This window comes from Triturus cristatus, chromosome 3_1, assembly GCF_964204655.1.
Source record: "Triturus cristatus chromosome 3_1, aTriCri1.1, whole genome shotgun sequence".
Taxonomy (NCBI): Eukaryota; Metazoa; Chordata; class Amphibia; order Caudata; family Salamandridae; genus Triturus; species Triturus cristatus.
The window spans coordinates 211711067-211731540 of NC_140583.1; the positions used below are offsets into that span (position 1 = coordinate 211711067).

The 20474-nt window shown below is 44.7% G+C and overlaps 1 protein-coding gene across 2 annotated transcripts in view; it reads left to right on the top strand.

Annotated features, from left to right (window-relative positions):
- The window catches only part of ALPK3 (alpha kinase 3), a 1254386-nt gene that overhangs the window by 724716 nt on the left and 509196 nt on the right, over positions 1–20474 (top strand). For both annotated transcript variants that reach the window (XM_085643685.1, XM_085643684.1), the window contains one exon: positions 5781–8562. In XM_085643685.1, coding sequence (XP_085499811.1) covers positions 5781–8562 — 2782 coding nt within the window. The remainder of the gene's footprint in view (positions 1–5780; positions 8563–20474) is intronic.

Genomic DNA, 20474 nt, shown 5'->3' on the forward strand with positions numbered 1-20474 from the left:
TTCCCTTCATAAACTACGTATATATTGTATGGGTGATCTATTCCGTGGTGGCCGGTTGGGCACCTGGGAGGAGATTGCGGGTGAGGACGGTGCACACTCAGCCCTACCCAGGTTTCACTTCTTTCGCACTCGACATGCTTTACGAGCAGTGCTTGGGGACGACCTGCAGGAGCCCTTGGCCATTCCCCCTTTGACAGCTCTGTTGAGCACCCAGTCCCTGCGTAAGATTATTTCCAAGTCATACACCCAGGCACAAGAAGCGAAGGCTTCCTCCATTAGTAATGTTAGATTGGCTTGGCAATCTGCTATCGGTACTCCTATCACGGATGATATTTGGCATTATTGTTGCGAAGTTACCCGCAAGATATCCCTCAATGGTCGTCATCGCATTGCTCACTTCAAATTTTTAAACAGAGTTTATTATTCCCCTGCACGTCTCTTCGGGTATGGTCTGAGGGATACTGATGAGTGTGAGAGATGCCATGCTCCATACGCTGATTTCTTCCACCAAGCGTGGCAGTGCCAGCTAGTGTACCAATATTGGGAACTAATTCTTCAGAAGCTAAATGATATTCTAGATTTATCCCTTGTTCCGGATCTCCTCTTAGCGCTTCTTGGTTACACTAAACGCCTTAAGATGGCTGTGCGCAAATTGGTGGCTATGGGTCTACTATTTGCCAAGCGGCGACTAGCGATGAGATGGATGAGAGGTCCGTTGCCTACCCTAGTGGAGTGGGAGCGTGATATGGTCTTCTGTAACACCGAGTCTGATGTGTATAACAAATTGCTCCCCCCCCCTGCAACCGCCCGAAGGGTTTCTGGGGTATGTTTGAGAAATATCGGGCTGCTCAACAGTCTTTGCCTGAGGCTCCTGGGGACTGAGTGGGGACTGTGTGTACCGTTTGCTGTTTTTTCAGGACTGCATCTGCCATCCTCCAGGCTCTCTCTAGATACCTGTCTTCATCCCACTCACAGCTATTTGTAATCACCTGGCCCCGCCTGCATGTCTCACTATCGATGAATTGTACATGTGACTGATATATTGTATGCTCCCTCTCTGCCATTCCCCTCAGTGTCACCATGTTTCATTTTGTCACTCTTGTAGTGATATTTGCCTTTGATTTCAATGATCCATATCATTGTATAAATGTTTGATTCTGTATTTATTTATTTTTCATTTCGTTTAACTGTATGATTGGTTTCTTTTCTTTGTTTAAAAAGCAATTAAAAAAAGGAATGAGATTGTCAGAGAAGAGGTAAATTTCCGTCAAAGTTTTGAGGATACTGTATCCTTCGACCAGAGAAGGAGAAGAAACATTAGCTATTGGTCAAATAGCACACCCAGATTTTATACTGAATGTTCTGGAGTTATATGTGCCCCATATGCCAGTGATCAGTGTCTCCTCCATTACACCGCTGGGAAATTATGGTATCCAGAAGGTGAAATGATGACACCACAACCTACTGATATCTGTTGTTTAGAAAAGAAATAATCTGGGGGCATGGCCCGGCCGGCGACCAAAATTGCCGCATGGCACTGAAGCTCCGGAGCCTGCCTCCAAAACTCCTGAAGGTAGAGTGAGTTCGTCACACCCATCGGCACCGAAACAACATGCGCCAAGTGTAAACATCGCCCAGACGTGAAGCGGCAGCCCCGGCGACGCTCCTATCTCAGCCCGCTGCCACCAGAAACTGGCCCAGCCCACCTTGGAGGCCCTAAGGCGACAGCGGCCGCGGGCGAGCTTGTAGGCCGGGGCTGCGGAGTACCGGTAGGCCCACCCTCCTCTCTTCCCGCTTCGTGATGCAACTTGGCTGACGGCAGAGTGCTGATCCCTGCTGCGGACCAGCCTCACACTGCGAGTGCAGGTGAGGGACCAATGAGCTGGCGATCCGCGCTGTGCTAAGTGCGCTGCAGAGGGGAGGCTTGACCTGCGGCTGTGGGTTTGTGGGTTTGAAGCATGGGCCTACCTCTTCGCTGCCGTTGGTGCCTCCGGGCTGGTGGAGCCCCCCCCCCCAGTTTATCACCATAGGCCACGCGGGCCGCTTCTACACCCTTGCGGGGGTGATGCGGACACCCTCACTAATCCGCATAGGGCCATCTGAGGGTGGGGATGATCTAGCCCACCTCAGAGGCCCCCTGGCATCAGGGGCCACGGGTGAGCGGAGGCCAGGACTGTGGTGCCCTGCTGGCTCCCCCTCTCCCCAGAAGCTCCATCTAACTGCCGAGGACTGGCTGCTGGTACCAGGTGATGGGGGACGGTGGCTCACTACACCCCCTGGCAGCCTGGTGGAGACTGGGGCTGCGAGGAGAGCTGAGCGGAGGTGTCGGAGCATGCATATCAACTACACCTGCCTGCCACTGGCGACTGGCCCCTAGCGGGCTGCCTGGCACTGATGTGTGTACTAGCTGACCTACATCCAAGGGACACTTCTACCTGCACAGATACTCGGCTTGGCCACGTATGGTGCATTTCTGACTGGATTCTGCTGCTCTTCTGCTTGGTACCTTACCTAATGCTCGCTCTAACACCGTGATATGCTAGCAAAGATCCCGGGTGCATACACCTCCCTCTGCCTAAGACCCTGAGCTGAAATACCATTTTTGAGATTGCTCTCCCCTTCTTGTCTACAAGCCCACTTGTTCCTTCATCTTTCGCTGGACCTAACTGGGGGATCTCTATATCCACACCCACAATAGTTCTTCCCCGCAACATTCTTGGGGTGAAATGGGCAGTGGTAATCCCAAACAACGATGGCTCACTTTTGCATGGTGTCGCAGACCGCCCGGGGCAAATGACGGATCCTGATGACAAGGGGCGGCAGCCCCCCTCACCGCCCCTTGAGGGCATGGCGGCTATCATGGCCGGACTTAAATCATGATTCCGTGCCATCGACACCAGGTTTGACGCTCTGGTTGGATCATATGGGGGTGCGACTGGATGGGCATGGTGTCCGACTGGACGCAGTGGCAGAGTGGCTGTCCAAGCACGAAGATCAGACCACTGCGCTGGTATGTCGATTGGAGAAGACTGAGAGACTCCTGAAGGCAATCGCGGTAAAAAATGAAGACCTTGAGGCAAGGTCCCAGAGAAACAATGTGCGAATCCTCAGCCTGGCAGAATCAACCAACATGGGGCGCCCGGAGCAGTTTTTAGAGACTCTCCTCAATGACCTGTTCGGAGCACAACATTTTTCTAAGACATTAACAGTGGAAAGGGTGCACAGATCTTTGGGATCCCGCCCGCCACATGGCGCTATTCCACGGTCTGTCTCTTGAATTATAGGGACCGGGATACCACAGAGGGCTGAAAGCGAAGAATATCTGCAGCCCTGCGAATAGCCCGTGCGAAAGCTGTACTATCCTCAGTCGCCATTCTGGGGGGGGACAACACACCGTCGGTAGGACACGGTTGGAGACTAACCCCTTTATTCTGTTTTGCCTCAGTCTATAACTCTCTTACAGGGGATACGACGTCCCTTTCAGGTACTGACTTGTGGTGGATTCTCAGTGCTCCTGTGTTCCAGACTTGTTGCCCTTCACACTTATATGTTATGGTTGCAGACTTCCTGTTGTCTGTCCTGATGTTTTTCACATCTTTTCTGCCTCAGGGGAGGGTTTTCCCTCCGCTTTTGTGGGGTTGCTTCTCAGAGCGGTGCTCTGCTCTTTCCTTCATTATTTTTCAGTATACCGTGCTTGGCACTGTACCTTATGGTGCTGTTTTTTCACCATTCACTTTCTTTTCTTTTTCATCTTTTTCGCACACTGTTCCCATACTTTGTTTTTGCTGGTGGCTCCGCGTTGTGGCGCTGAAAGGTTCCTCAGGCGAAAAACGCGCCGGGAGGGGCTTATATGGCTCCACAGACGTCACATCCGTGGACGATGTCAGGGCGGAGCCATGCGGTGCCGCCCCCGGCACGCAGAGGTGCTGCTGCGGAAAGTTTTCTGTATCCAGTCTGACGCCTGGGGATATTCTAAGTTAAGGAATCTGCAGCTATACTGTGTCTCTACCAGATACATCGGAAGGTAAGTAACTCGTCCTTTAATCCCAATTACAGACTCGCAGTCCAAGAAGCCAGACAAAAATACACAAAAGCAAAGGCACAGCTACGGAAACTTGACCATAAATATAGTATGATGTACCCCACCAGACTGCGAGTGACAGTGGATGACAAGCCTAGGTTCTATGACACGCCTGCAGACACACTTGGCTTGGAACCATGGTTAATTAAAAAACTTAGATCATTTGCCATAAGAATAGAGTTTAATGCATCGCCCTGGGGAGAATGAGTAAAATGAGTCAGGTGCTGCCCCTACATGTCTTCTAGCCCACACACACCCTGGGAATCAAACTTGCAAATTGTGCAATTAAAATCCCCCACCCATAAAAGACATAATGGTTGCCATTTCAGGGTTGTTTTCGTAATTTGTACTTGCTAAAGACTATATGGCTTGGCAATTCCTTTTATCAAAAATATTATGGTACCAATTTACCCATTATATTTTAACCATGGCTAGGCCCGAGATAATTATCAGTTGCAACCAAGGGAAAACAAGAAGAAGTCACTAATCCCCCTCATCAGTAGGGCTGTGTAAAATTCGCATGTTTTGCTTTCATATAATTGCGCCAAATTTAGTTTAAAAAAAATACGTAAAATTGCACGAAATGCAGATCTGCTACATATTAGCATAAAGAGCCCTCGCTTGCATTTTTGGCGCAATTATGCATTTGGCGCAAACAAAATAGTGCAAAAAATAAGTCCTACAATAGCTGCAATTTTGCCGTGAGTGGCGGGTAAAAACATGACATGGCACAGTTAGCATTGTTATTGGGATGTAACGTAAAAACAAGATTATGACAGAAATTTTACCCAGGCCGACCCTGAAAGCATGTGATGTCCACAGTGGCCTGCCATCAAGCAATCCTCAAAGTGCGTGCAAAGCAACAACCCCACCTGCCTTTCAGCATATCCACGCCATCTCCCCTCCCCCACCCCCGAACATCCCCCCCGCACACACACAAACACACACACGTGGCGTTTAAAGATCACCTGTGTCGGGAGGCCCCCACCAGGCCGCATTCAGGTTGGTGCTGCTGCCATGAGGCTTGGGAAGCCTATCTTCACCGCTGTGCTTCAAACCTCATTCATAGGTGGACAGTCATGCAGCCCCCCTGCCTGTCTGTCACAGCGATCCATGTGAGCCAGCCAAGATGCTGGCCCAACCAGAAATGTGAACCCACTTGGTCTCCATGAGTCGGGTGCACCCAGATCAGATGGAGTGTCTCCGTTCGGAGCGTTCAGGCATTAGCACATTCATCAGTCGAGACAGGGAGCCCTTCAAAACTTTTCAGAGTGCCTCTCCAGTATCATCCAGGAGCCAGTTGCTGGTAAGATGATAATTGTGAGAGGATTATGCCGGATAGCGTGCCAGACCCGAAATGTACTATCAGTGTGGCCATATTGACAGCTGGCTCTCACGCTCTTTCCTGCTTCAAATGATTTGTATGTGCTACAAAATGCAAATCATATTCACATTTCTACAGCATTAACTTAAATAGTCTTGTTTCCAAACTTCATGCCTTAACGTGTGCACGCAATTTGGCCAGATTTCTTTTAGTTAAGTGATCATGATTTTGATACTTTGTTTTTTTTAAAATGTGAAATCTTATAAGTTTTACATGACGTTTACAGTACTTTGGTAGAGAAACCATATAAGTAACTGAATTGCACAAAGAAAAAACTATGCCCACAATCTCGCTCAATGTGTTTTGCATTTACAGGGCGTGAACAAGACTTCTGCATCACTTTTAACAGAAAACTCTATTTCTGAAAACGTTATCAACAATGAAGAACATGCATCTCCGGTTTTAGAAGTAGTACATCCACAATCACCCTCATCTGAATCCAACGTGTCACTAACTGAAATGCTAGAAACAAAAAATCCAGCAGATGAACTGACAACCAACCTTCCTCCATCAAATGAACCCAAACCCCCTGCACGTAAACTAAAAGGACACGCATCTGAGTTAAAGGCTTCAGCATCTGCACCAAACTCTCCAGAACTTGAACTGAAAATGCCTCAGCAAGTGATGAAAGAGCCAGAATTACAACAAACTGAACCAAAAGCACCTATACGCAAAACAAAAGCTCCAGTGCTCGAGTCAAAGGTTTCGGCCTCAGAACTTAAAGAGAAACCCACTGCCCCAAGTGAACTTAAAACGCCTGTGCCTGTAGTGAAAACATTAGTTCCTGAACTATCCATAACAGATCTAGCACTAGAATTAAAAGGTTCTTTGCCACGACTGACCGCTCCCATGCCAAGACAAAAAGATTCAGAATCCGAACCAGAACTTGATGGCCCTTTGCCACAACTGAAAGTTCGAATGCCAGACTCCAAACCAAAATCTGTGGCTTCTCAGCCAAGAACTACAGCCGCTGACCTAAAAATGGCTGCGCCTACATTAAGTAAAGACAAGCTAGACAACATAAATAACGACCGTGCTGTTGACGTACTTGTATACATGGAAACAGAATCTGCTGAAAAAGAGAGCAGTGCACATATATCAAAACTCGAAGGGTCTGCAACCTTGAATGTGGATTCCAGAGAAGCTGAGCATTTACTTGAAATATCTAAAATGGCATCATCTAATTCATTGGGCAAACCCATAGTGTGCATGGAATATTCCTCAGAGGCCAATCGACATTTAAAAAATAATGATGGTGTGGAAGTCGTGGTAGGGGAAAAAGAAGAAAAAGTAGTGTTAGCACCCAGTATTGACATTATGGGAGACGTGACTGACCTGAAAGCAAATGTATTAAGACCATTGTTAAAAGAATGTATCCCAAGCCAAGGTGCTGACTCGTCTGAGACGTTTGGATTTCCTGATGAAGTTGAAATGATTGAGGATATAAAAGATCAGCAGCCGAATGATACTCTGACTGTATTCAGTAAGATTCTGATAGAAGAGAACCAACTATCTTCACAAATTGATCAACCCACCATAAAGAACAAATCTTTATCGACCTCTCATGATAGTACATCATTGAGGGTGATGGAGAATGCTTCTCAGGTTGGAACTGGAATAAATTCAGATTGTGCTGATGAAGAAACACACTCAAACCTCATGGACACCAGATTTCCTGCAGCGACTGAATCACAACTTCATCATCAGGATAGTGTAGCTACTTTGTTGCGTGATGTCAAGAAGGAGGTGGATACGAAAAGTTCAAGTGAGGTGGCCTCTACTGCAGAAAGAGATATTGGCATGGATTTGCTTTCAGAATGCAGTGAATTTCCTGAACAAGACCTTAATGTTGAAATGACTTTGCAAGTAGCTCAAGGAGACGTTAATGAACAAAAACAAGCTGTAATGCCACCTGCCATCACACACAAGAGTGACGAAAACCTTTTGAATATTAATTTGCTATCACCAGATTTCTCTAAAACAAAAGACCTGGTAAGTCCTACAGCAACAATCCCATCTATTTCTCAAGGTACACAAGAAGTTGTTTTGGATAATTTCTCCACGGACCAAGAAAAACAGAATAGTGGGTTTGTGGCCTCCCTGAAAAATTCTTTACTTATGCTTTTGAATATCACAAAGAATGAGACTGATAAAAACAAGGTTGATCCAAAAGATACCGTTAAGGTAGATAAAGAAGAGAAAGATCATTGTGCAAATAAAAACCTTTTTTTAGACATAGGTACTGGAAGCTCAAGTCCTGTAACAAGCACAATTGCAGAAACTGGTAAAAGTGACACATGCATTCAAAAAGAAGAATCCTTGACTTCAAGTTCTACATCTGGCATTATGACACCAAGCTCAGACGAAGAAATGGTTCCAAATGTAGATGTCTTGCAGCAAAGAAAATTTGCTGAAGTGATTGATAAAGAATTATTTCCAGATGTAGAAATTTCTTGCATAGTTCCAGGAGCAATCACAACAGACGAAATGACCAGCAAAGAGCAGTTTTCAAGAATTGCAGATATTTCATCCTCCAGGCAGCAGGCAGGGAATGTGACTTTAGATTCTGAAGTAACATCTTTGTCGGTACCTTCAATTGTAGTTGCTAATGTCCCTCATATGGAATTTGTACAAACTAATGACGTGTCTTCTGATTTACAACTAGATGCAATTGAAAAGGCTAAACCTGACGATATTATTTCTATGATTCCGGCTGCAACACCACATGAGCTTGCTTTGGGTGCTCGTCGTAAAATATATGTTTCAAAGCCAAAGCAGTTGGATGATGCAGATTCTAATAATTTGGACTCGACGGCTGGTCAAGCCACTACAAAGAGAGATAGTCCAACCGTGTCTCCAGGACTGTCTAGGAGAAATCAAGCATTGTTGCAGACTTCTATGGCTTCTCAATCTCCACCCATGGAGAGACGTTCACCAGGTATAGCAAGGAAAATGACAACCCTGGAAGTACCTAAAGTATATGCTGAATCATCAGAGGGAAATTCTCCTGGGGGCAGCAAACTTGAAGAAAAAGATTATTTTGCTGACATGAAGGAGGATTTAGGAGAACCTCAAAAAGCCAATGATCCTTTTAAAGGTAAGATAATGATTTTGTGTCCATTGTGTGGAATAAGCAGGGTATTGGCTTTGTGTTGTTGTGCCACACCCCTTTGCATAAAGCAGAAAACACGATTTGCATGGACTCTACCATTTACAATGTTAATCCTATTTCTACAATGTTAATTATATTTCTGCTTCTGACTCAACTTCTTCCGGCCTAATGTGACTTCCTCTGTGTACATGAGGTAAAGGTAGTGTCATTATTGGTAGCACTTGTATGTTTTCTCTGAATGGTCATAATCCTGGCCACATGTAGTGGTGCCTTGCTTCCATTTACATTCCGTCCCATTATGACTATGTGTTTCACTATGCTTTATCTTCTTTGCTGGGGGATCAGATATTTTTACACTGGTGAAGTTGTAATGACCTAATTCGTTTCTCTGTGCTGCAAGGTGTTTTAGCTATAAATAAAACTAAAATGTAGCAATATCTGCGTACTATTGGTGATATCAAGCTCATCTCTTGGAATATGCCTTTTGCGTATGCCATCGACTACCACAGGAAGGCATCATACTAAACTAAATTATACACCGTACCTATCGTATAGCCCACTTACAACACATGATTCACAACAAAGACCAATCTTGCAGTGAAAAATATGTGGGTGACCGTGGCCATTTTTTAGCCTTATGCAAGACTCTCAAACTAATTGATTGGAGTTGGAGACCATGCTAAAACATCTTCCTCTTATGGAGAGGCATGGAAAATCCAATGACAATTTTTACTTGCCATCTTACTCAATTGGATCAGCAAAACTGGAGTTGCAGGCAAAATTCCTATACTTTTTGCAGAAGAATGATGTTGCTTGAAAGTTTCAATAATAGGCCTTCTCATTTCAACATCCCCTAAGCAGGTGACCTCGTCCCATTGCCCCCACCCATTTTGGCTATTTCCATCAGCAAGGTCTTCAGTTGGATTTCCCTGGTTCTTCCCAATTGCCCTCCTTTATCTGATTACTTTTTTTCAAAGATTAGACATTTTATTAACCATTGCTTTAATTCTATTGAGTATTTGAAACAAAATTTCTCTAGGTATGCATCAGTCTGCGTTATGTCGTATACCACCAGATTGGCTGAAGAGGTTACAGCAAGTAGTTTTCTGTGTTTCACCCAGAGAGAGCTTATGTAGCTGCTGTGGTAATCTTCAGTAAGTTTCTATCTGTCCTGTCAATGTAAAAAAAAACGCAGGTTTTATTTGTGGGTGCTTACTAAGCACACATAAAAAACGTTAGTTACATTGGGGCTAAAGGAAGACATGGCTAACCTTTCTCAATATCATCGGGGGCTCGCACATATGCTGACATCAGTCCTTTGAGATCAATCCTTTGACCGAGGACGCTGGAAAAAAGGAAGGTTTTAGAAGCTTCATAAACATTATCAGCGATGGTTCTTTCCTCAATATTATCACGAGCCTGTTCCAAACTCTAGATGCTGCAACAGAGCAAGCACTGCCACCCAAAGTGACTCGCAAAAAAGTTGGCACATTGAGATAAAAGGCTGTCTCCGTTCTCAATCTATGTCTTGGGGTTATAAAAGGAAAATCGGTTGGAGAGATGATTTGTTCTCTTACCGCAAAGTGTTTTGTGCATAATACTTAAACATTAACCTTCTATCCTTTGGCTAACTGCCAGATAGTTCAGTTTACCTAAAGCATGCATGATGGATCCATATTTCTTCATATTTAGAATCATTCTGGCAGCAGCAGTTTGGACCAATTTATTCAGGGATTTCATCTGTAAACCTACATATGTAAAGCTGCAGTAGTCCTACTTGGTGGGCAGAGAAGCACTCATAATTTGTACTCTCTGCTGAAGATTAAAACGATAAATACTTCTTTGTATACCTTCCTTTGGAAAAAGAGATCTTTACCACAGATTACTTAGTCCTTCATTGTGAGGCAAGAATCACTTTTAACCCCCAAATTCTTCATACGAGGTGTCCAGGAAGAAGATTGAAAGGACATTGGAGACAAGTTCAACAACCCACAAGGTTATGATGATTATGCTCCCCACGACTTTCCACCAGAAGGTCACTGAAGTTATTGTGATCACTCCTCAGAATTTAGGTATCATCATGGAAAACCACCCTTAATGAAGGTCCCTGTCCTTTCTCTAAATACCCTGCAAATGATGGAGACATTCCAGAACTATGTACTGAAGCCATAGCTTCATCAATTTTACCACCTTCCAAAGCAATGTACCCTGCTGCTGCCCCAGTGACAACAAATGCAGCAGACTAGGCTATAACTCTTCTTCTATAAGCACCCAGGGCGTCTCAAACACCTCAAACTGTCACTCCTACTACTGATAACTTAGCAAATGATAATTAGTAAAACATTGATAGAGATACTTATCCGGAAGTGAAGGACTGCGAAGTTCAGGACAACTAACATTAAGATGACAAGAAGTTGAGGGATTTGGAATACTTGAAGATGGAGATAAAACACCACCACAAGCAAGAAGCAATACTTCATTTATAGCTTTAAGGAGCAGTTGAGGAAGATGGTTAAGTCAACCGCCATCTTAAACTATGCGTGGAAAAGGGGCTGAAACTGATTATAACACCGCCCACAGTTTAAGTGGTTGGGGTGCGCCTGGAAAAGAACTACAGTGCACCTAACTCTGCGTTAGTGTGTGTGTCTTGCCATCCCAAAGTAGATTCCATCATAGCAGCTGTGCCCCAGACATGATCCAATAACCCAAATACAGCTAGTTCTGCTCCCCCTCATTTGGATTTCCGTATTCATAAACTACAAATGTAAGTTCACTACAAATAATTGCATTATTATTAAAATTACACTCATAAAATTACTAGTTTTGGCTCCTCAACATATGGGTGGCGATGGATCTCACCGAGGTGGAACAACAGTGGGTCACCCTGGGATACACATTGGTAAAACGGAACATAGCTATGAAGTGGGGAGCAGCTGACATTCCATCTTCAGGAAACTGGGCATGGGACCTAGACAAATGCATTTTCGCAGAAAAAGAGGTTTTCAAATCTAGAGGTTGCCCCAAGAAGTGGTATTAGAAATGGGGAAAGTGGAATGTTTATAGGGGTGACCTGTGTATCTCACCGACCACAGAAATGGAAATGACGGAACGCCAATGGGACAGAAGGGATACAGATGGCTGAGTGACACTGTGCTTTTGATTTGTAAAGTTAGTAGACGACATATGTCTGAATATGTAATGAAGGCTGATATATATGTGACTGGTGTTGCTTTCTTTCTAATAAAAATAACTGATAAAATTACTAGTTTTGCACCGATAGTTTGTAAATACAGCAAGTATAAACTTTCATAAAAGTGTACTTTTACCCAACTTTACTACTGGTTTATGTTCACAAACTATGCGTGAAATTTTATTGCTAGTAATGTCCATTGATGGGCAAAAACCTTTCAGAAACCCAGGATCTTGAACAATATACCTGTATCCATAAGGACTGCCCCAAAACTGCTCCAATTTAGAAATGGGTAGAAGATTTACGTCCTTAAAGAATACTAAGGGGCCTATTATGAGGCTGGTGGCCCGCGGAATGCCAGACTCATGGGGGCGTGGCAGTGTCCGGACCGCCCTATTACAATGAGGGCAGTCGGACCGCTTATGCCCAGCCGCAGCCGCCAGGGAACCGCCAAGTATAATGCAAGTTTTCGTCTAAGAGAACACCAGCATGACATTCTTCCTCTTCTAATTAGATATTGAAAAAAGGTGTCAAAGTCATAAAGATTCTTACTGGTGAAAAAGATTGTAGAATATAGGCTAATCTTGGAACTCGGGGAACTCAACAAGTTCCTAAATCAACAACCCTTTCACTATGTCACTGTATCATAATTCCCAGCCCGGGAGCACGCAAATAACATTCTCTGCACACAGAGCTCTGCAATACACATCTTTATTCTTCAAAATACAACCACACACTGCACACATTGCGTCATAACTCCTATAACCGCCCCTTAACCCCTCCGAGCAGAAAACGTATTTCCTGTTTAGAGTCTGCCCAGAGCCGCAAGGGTCTTAGCGCTCATAGTCTTAAGAAACAACATCTCCCCCTTTGTTAAATAAAAAGTACAGACAGCATTAGCATCATTGTTCCTCAAAAGTCATTGAGGCACTCGCACTGGTCAGCCACATCGGGTGATATGAGGTAGCAGAGGGGCACCTTGATCAGGCACCGATGGCATTGGCTCAAATGCTGGATCTGGACATGTAGACAGGGTCGCCTCGCTCGTGATATCAGGAGCTGACGAACGTTGAGGAAGGTGTTTGAAGTGTGACGAGTCCCGTGTGATGGACTTTCCAGGATGATGCGCTGTCACCATATGTCCCTTGCATATCACAACTCTCAAAGGGTCAACATCAAACGGAGTGTCTGTTTTGCGCTTCCTTTTCTGTTTGACCAGTACATAGTCCCCTTTTCTGAAGACTATTTCCTGGGCACGTCGGCGCTGATCAGCAAATGTTTTCATCTTGCATTTTTGAAAAGCGTCTGTGATACGATCCTCATGGGCATTCATCGATCGGTCGAAGTCCATTGTGGAAGTTTGGTTCTGATGGCTCTCCCAAATAGCAAGGTGGCAGGACTCTCACCAATTAATCGAGTTGATTGATTGAGGTGAAGGGCTTGACACATGACTAGGGTAAGATGGATTCTCTCTATCGTTGTTCGCTGAATTACCTTCTTTAGAGTGCCCATAAATCGTTCAGCAAAACCATTGTCTTGGGGCTAGAGAGGTCTACTTTTTTGATGCTTCACATTTAGTAGAACAATAAACTTCTTGAATTCTTAGCTTTTGAAGGGTTGGTCATTGTCAGATTTGAGAATAGCGGGGATGACCCATGCTGCGTAGATCTCTCGGGCACAGATGTGGTCCTCTCAAGGAGGTTTCCAATGTTATTCGAATAATTAAAGTTGAAATTTCATCAATTTGAAAAAACTTTATTCGTCATTTTTAGTGGCGTTCATTTCAAACACGTCACGTTGAACATTGACATAAGTTGCAAGCTCCCAATGCATTTCGGCATGAGCCTTCATCGGGGGAGATCTACAAATGATAAAGAGGATGAATGAATGTAGGATCCATGAGTAGCGTGGCATTTATTTACACAGAGTGGTGTTAGTTAAATGAACAATGTAAGATGAAAAGCGGGTTGATAAAGGGAATGATGATGGATTCAACCCAGATCTGTGACTGGGGTGAGTGTCAGAAAATTTTCAGCGCTCCGTCCATCATCTCCTTGTGTTTGCTTTGTTCGCCCTAAGTTGGCAGGGTATGCCCAAACATGTGTCCCTTGCTCACTTTGCCACTGGAATCAAGCTAGCCTGGCTGATGAGGGGTTTACTCCAAAACCGGTCCAAGGATGCTTGTTTCTGGTTCAGGGAAGACCGGCCTGGGCAGTTCGGGCTGAACTGTTCCCATGAGGCACAGGGTCAAGATTGATTTGCATATAGCTGGGTCTGAACTGAAGTGGCAAAGTGAGCTAAAGAACGATGATAGAATCAACCCAGATCTGTGACTGGGGGTGAGTGTCGGAAAAGTTTCAGCGCTCCGTCCATCATCTCCTTGTGTTTGCACAGGAATCAGGTACCCTGCCAATCCATGTTTCAAAAGTAAGTAATCTAGGGATTCTTTTAAATGATGAACTGTCAGAGAAGCAAATCCGCTGTGACCTCTTCATCCTTTTTTAACTTGAAATCTTTGAGGAAAGCGTTTCCTTTTATTCCACAGAACTCACTGAAAATAGTGGTTACTGGTCTTGTGCCTTTCAAACTGGATTATTGTAATGTCCTATATACCAACATGCAGAAAAAACTTGTCAACAAATTGCAAAAGCTGCAGAACCCTGCAGCTCGACTCCTGCTTGGTATTCCGAAGCATTGGTCTGCATCACAGGCTTTAATCCAGTTATACAGGTTGCCAGTTAAAAAGAGCATAGTCTTAAATGCTTTGTGCATTGCCTCTGAAGCTCTCCATGATTCAGATCCTTATAATTTGAAATGGAATTTAACATGGCACACTCCTTCCTGGACTCTGCGTTCTTCTTCAGCCAACAATGTGGTCACTCCTAAATTTAGAAGATTGCATTGGGGCGGCAGAAGTTTTGTCGTTTGTACTGCTAAATTGTAGAACTCTCTTCCGCATCAGTTGAAGAACTGCAGGAGGCCTTCTTCCTTTTAGGAAGGCTTTAAGAACTTGTCTTTTTAATCAATGAAGTTGCGTTGTTTTGATCTTTTAGGTTCTTCTGTTTTAAATCTTTCTTATTGGTTCCTTTCCTTCTGTTTCTGCAGCACCAAGATCCCCCTGGCAACAGCGCACTTTGTAAGATAAATTTCATTTCACATTTCATCTCCGTATGTAACTTGAGGTTGAAGTAGGCCAATACAGTTGCATTCTCAATCGCATGTTTTATGTCTTTAAAACTTTGGGGGCATTCAGAGGCCAACTGGAATGAGAACTTTTGCTTTGTTAAGTCTCTCAATGGGGTACTCACTGTAGCAAATTCACAAATATATCTTGAGCAATAACTAGCCATGCCTAAGAAGGATCACAGTAAGGTTATATCTTTTGTGGGGCAAGCAGATGACAATGCTTGCACTTTATGCATGTCAGGAGTCATTCCTCCATAAGAGAATATGTGCCCAAATAATTTGAGTTTGGTTTGTGAAACTCCACATTCAAAGTGAGACCTGCATCAGCAAGTAATTAGCACACTTGTGTAAGGGCCTTGCCATGCTCCTTTTGTGTTGTCCCAAATACCAGTATGTCATCACTGTAATTGAAAGCATGCGGGACAGGTTGAATTACTCGGCGGATGACGTCCTCAAATATCTCTGCAGCCGAAGATAGTCCAAAACTCAGCCTTTTGTATCTAAAGAAACCTGAGTCGGAAAAGTAGTACTGTGCCTACAGCTCTCTTCCAGTTCAAGTTGTATCCTTTGTTCTGGTCAAGACTAGAGAAGCTGAATGATCATGTCCGCGATGTGGGGACCAGGATGACTTTCTCGCTTGATTGCTTTATTGGACTGGGAAATGTCAACGCAAAATCACACTGCACCTCCGATCCTATGCCATGGGCAAAACTCACGGCATAGGACCGGTGGAGCTTACAATGATGTCATGTTTCAGCAGTGTTTCTAGTTCTTTCTCAGCTGCTTTTTGAAGGTGGAAAGTGACTCTGAGGTGCTCTTGGGCAACAGGGCAAATGTCCTCATTAATATGAAGTTGTGCTTTCCTTGTCTTGAGCGTTTCTAGGCCATGAAACAACAATGGGAACTGACTCACAATTTCAGATAACGCATAGATGTTGTAGTTGAGAGATATCAATCACAAGTCAGCAGCAGTGGCAAAGCTAAGTAGGCAGGCACTCAATGAAGTTCCCTCAGGAACATGAATCGGTGCTTGCATACACGTTTTATGCCTCATGGTTGCTGTAAATGACTCTTGTACCGGTTTGGATGCAGCCCATGTGTATACCTTCGTTGTTGATGGGGTAAGGCACAGGAAATAGGCTGTTAACTTTGTCTACTGGCATGATATTTATCGACACACCACTGTCTATAATGAAGGTTATGGGCAACCGTTCACCTTTAATATAGTTTTAGGACAGTCATATATTGGTCCAGTTGATATTGGAAAACTAAATTAAATCAATGTTGTTCAAAAACCAACAGACAGTCCAAACCAAGCCAAACAATTTTCAGATCCTTGTCTTTATTGGTTTTTGTTTTTAAAAGATTCCCAGCACATGATCTAGCCGACACATGTTTCGTCTGTACTCAGACTTTTTCAAGGCGATATGGGAATAAGGCGACAGTCGATTCAAATAACGTGTAAGCACCAAGTGCATCAGACTGCAAAGGAAGTGTCCTACGTATTTCTGGTGGACAACCCGTAAATCAGCATGCAAGAAAATAGTATGCAACTTGTGACTTGAAGAATCACGGGTTAACAATAGCATTTCTATCATCGCAGGCCAGCCAGCTATCCTGATCAGAATTAACACAACCTGTATGTATTACATCTTCAAGCAAGGTGGTATAAGGTCTTACAGCCTGTCAGTTAAGAAAATGCAGTAGCTATGGGAACAGGCCATTGCAAACAAAGTGGACAGTTCCACTGAACAACGGCTAGGGGTCAAGAACGATCATGTGGAGTCTCTTAGCTGCTCTCAGTTATATTGACATGAGTGGGAGCTTCTTCCCGGAGATTCCAATCCTGATGTATCAACAACTACCGCATGGGGGCAACTGGTCGGCGCTGGCGGGCTGGTGTGATTAGGGACTGCTGGTGGTGGGGGATCTATATGAAGACGGGGTTCTACTCCCTTTTGAAGCCATTTCTGAACGTTACGGCCTACCTCTGGGGATTATCTGCTTCATGCGACCTTGGTGTCGGCTGTTCAGCGGCGGTGGAAGGGAGGGCTATCTGAGCCGCGGACATCCATGGTCTGCCAATATGTTGTGCTGGCGGCGGGCGCCATTAAAGCGGTAACATGCCTGTATCGCCGAATGGCCTATGAGAGGCTGACCCCCCTGGATAGGCTGAAGCGGTGCTGGGAGGAGGACGTGGAGAGGGACATTCCGGAGAAAATATGGGGGGAATTGCTTGAACGTCCCTGGAAATGCTCCAGGAATGCCCGTTTCCAACAGATCCAATTTTTCATTTTGCACAGAGCCTATCTTACTCCAGTCAAAATCCAGCATTACTTTCACACGCCTGCGGCGTCCTGCCCACGCTGTCGAACGGAGGATGCTGATTTTCTCCACATGCTGTGGAGCTGTCCTCGGGTTAGGGACTACTGGTGGGAGGTGTGGGCCTTGCTTTGCACTATCACAGACAGGGAGATTGAATTTGGAATGAGTCTGTGCCTGTTACACTGGTTCCCTCACACTTCCAAGACGAAAATAACCAGTAAATTCATAGATTTGGGGCTGGTACTGGCCAAGCGGGAAATTACTGCTAATTGGAAGGCGCAGCGTGGGCCGCGGTTGCAGAAGTGGAGAGTGGAGTTTACCCGGTGGGCAGACTGGGAAATGACTATTAGATTACAGATGGCCACCCGGGCCCATAGCGACCGAGCCTTGGAGGCAGCCCATGCCTGGGGGACATTGGCAGTGCTATTGAAAACTGCTGACTCTGGTGGGGAGGAGGCTTTGGAGAATGAGGGGGCACAGAGTCAACCCTCTACTATGTCGGGTTAGTGGAATATCGAGGGGATTAGACACTGTTTCACTTGGGTACTCAGTGGTCCTGCGCTAGGGTGTTTCACACGGAACTGAATGTCTGCTCATATACTCAGTCAACGGGTCATGCCGGAGGAGGTGGTGGGAGAGGGTGGGGGGGGGGAGGGGTTGTACTTAGGGTTTGTTGATCAGTTTAGGATTAGTCATACTGATTATGCGCTGAACCTGTTGAACGGAAGCTCCATTGTTTATATGACTGTAAATGCGGCCTTGCAAACTGTTCCGATGGTGGATTTGCTAGAGACTTTAATGTAAAGTTGGAAGGGGGAGCGTTTATTTAGAGAGCCTGTCAACGGGGTACAGTGAGCATGGTTATACTAGGGCAATTGTCCAGTTGGATGTTTTCAGCAAGGGTCGATTACTGATTGTCATGTATTCGTATGATCTTGAATGTTAATAAACATATTTACAAAAAAAAAAAAATGAGTGGGAGCTTCATCAGGACAAGCTGTATCAAATCTTTAGAAAGTGGGGTCACCCAACTCTTGACCTGTTTGCTACTCCTCAGAATAAAAAAATACTTTACTGTAGCAGCAGTCTTTTGGCAGCTGGGTTCTAGGGGCAATGCCTACTTATCACGTGTCGAACAGCTATGCCTTTCTGCTCTTTCCATTCATTTCCAAGTTGATGAGGAAAGCAAAGGCAGAGTCATACTCACTGATATTGATTGCCCAAGGGTAGCTACGCAAAGTTAGATACTTCGACATGGTATGGCCACTGATTTAGCTGATCTCCAGACACAACTGTCATGCTATTGCCCATTATTTCTATTCGATCAGCCTGACAGATTTATTTTTGATGACCATATTGAGTTTGGCCATCCAACATTTCTGCATATTGCGGAAGGCAATATTAGCATCCAGGATCATGAAACAGCTTATGAAAGGATTATTCAGGGCTTAACCCCCAGTCCTCTGGCTGGAGGTGCCATGGGAACTGAACACAGTGAAGGGCAGATGTGAAATCTCGTCGAAAACCACACTTTTCCTATCATTGAGTTCTGCAAGAAGAGTGGAAGAGCTCACACTTTCACAATGAAAGAGTTGTTAATGCAATTTACGAAAGACAAGGTCACTTTGTACACCAACCCAAGGTTCATGTCGAAGGTACCCTTAAATTGTCATCAGAACCAACCAGTAATACTGTGTTTCTTTTTAACAAGTCCTTGAACATTTGCTGATAGAGCACAACACCTGCTGGATGTTCATAGGTGTAAAAAGTTTAACTTGGACAGATCTAAGGATTTAAGAACACCGGACCAACTCTTCGGTTCTTTTGGATGACCGGGCACGGGTCTATCCCTGTCCAAACAGGTCTTCATTACTGTGCTCTCAGCCTGCATCATATAAAGTCACAAGAAATCTTTGTTCCCCCTTACAGGTTGGGTGACCACACATTAAAGCAAAAGCACGTTGTAAGATGGCGGATCCTTGGCAGGACATTTACGAGCATCAAATTAGCTTCTGTAGTACAAGGCTTACCTATTTTATGTATTCCTTACTCTTGTGATACAAAATCAGCCCTGCAATAAACTCTTTGTGAGTAAAGAGCTATTCTATTCTATTTAAGGGTTTCTGTGTAGCGCGTAGCTACCCGATCAGTACTCCAGCGTTGATGACAACTGCCCTGCCGGCTTGCTAGATGTATTTTAGGTTATAAAATAGCTAGTAAGTTCAAAGAGATGCGTCTTCAGGAGTTTTCTGAAGCAAGATATGGATTGGAACATTCTGAGGACAGTGGGAAGGTCGTTCCAAAGTTTGGTGAGAAGATAGGTGAAGGATTGCCCACTGCATCTCGCCTTATTGATCTTGGGCACTGTCAGCAACCTTAGATTCCCGGACCGTAGAGACCTCATGGGAATGTAACGGTTTATGAGTTGCTGAATGAGGAGTGGGCCTTTCTCGTGTATTGCTGATGGGCTATACGCAGTGCCTTGAATTGAATTATTTTCTGGACTGGAAGCCAGTGAAGGACAGCTAAAGCTGAAGTGGGGATTTTTTGGAGAGTCTGGACGACTTTCAGTCTCTTTATGACGTACTTGGGACTAACCAAACAGAGTTTCTATAGTCAAGTCGTGAGTTTATCAGTTTCTGTATGACCACTCTCGTCCAAGATGGTGGTAGCCAATGTACAACTTTCCTAAGGGTTCTCAATATTCTGAAACGTCCCTGTGAGTTTCTTGGCCTGCGTTTCTGTGGAGAGCTTATCATCTACCCAAAAGTCTAAGCTTTTAACTGCATGGGGTGGCTGTGGAAGCTCACCAAGTCTGGCCATGACATTTTTCTTCCACATTGAAGGGTTGTTAATGACAACTAGCATTGTTGTCTTTTCGTCAAAAGGTTTTAGACTACTTGCTGACATCTAGTTGTTGACCTGTTTTAGAAATGAGTTCAGTTGTGCGAATGTGTGCTCAGTTTCAGGTGTGAGGGTTATAATCATCTTTGTTTTGTGCGCATAAGATGCAAGTGCAAGGCTGTGTGCATGCACTATCCCCGCCAGGGGGAGATCGAATAAATTACAAAGAGTGGGGCTCAGGGAGGATCCCAGTCAGACACGCGGTTTATGGAGTGGGTGGTTGAGAAGAGAGCTTCTTCGCATACATGAAAGCTCCTGTTTTCCAGGAAGGCTGCAAGCCAGTTGAGGGCGA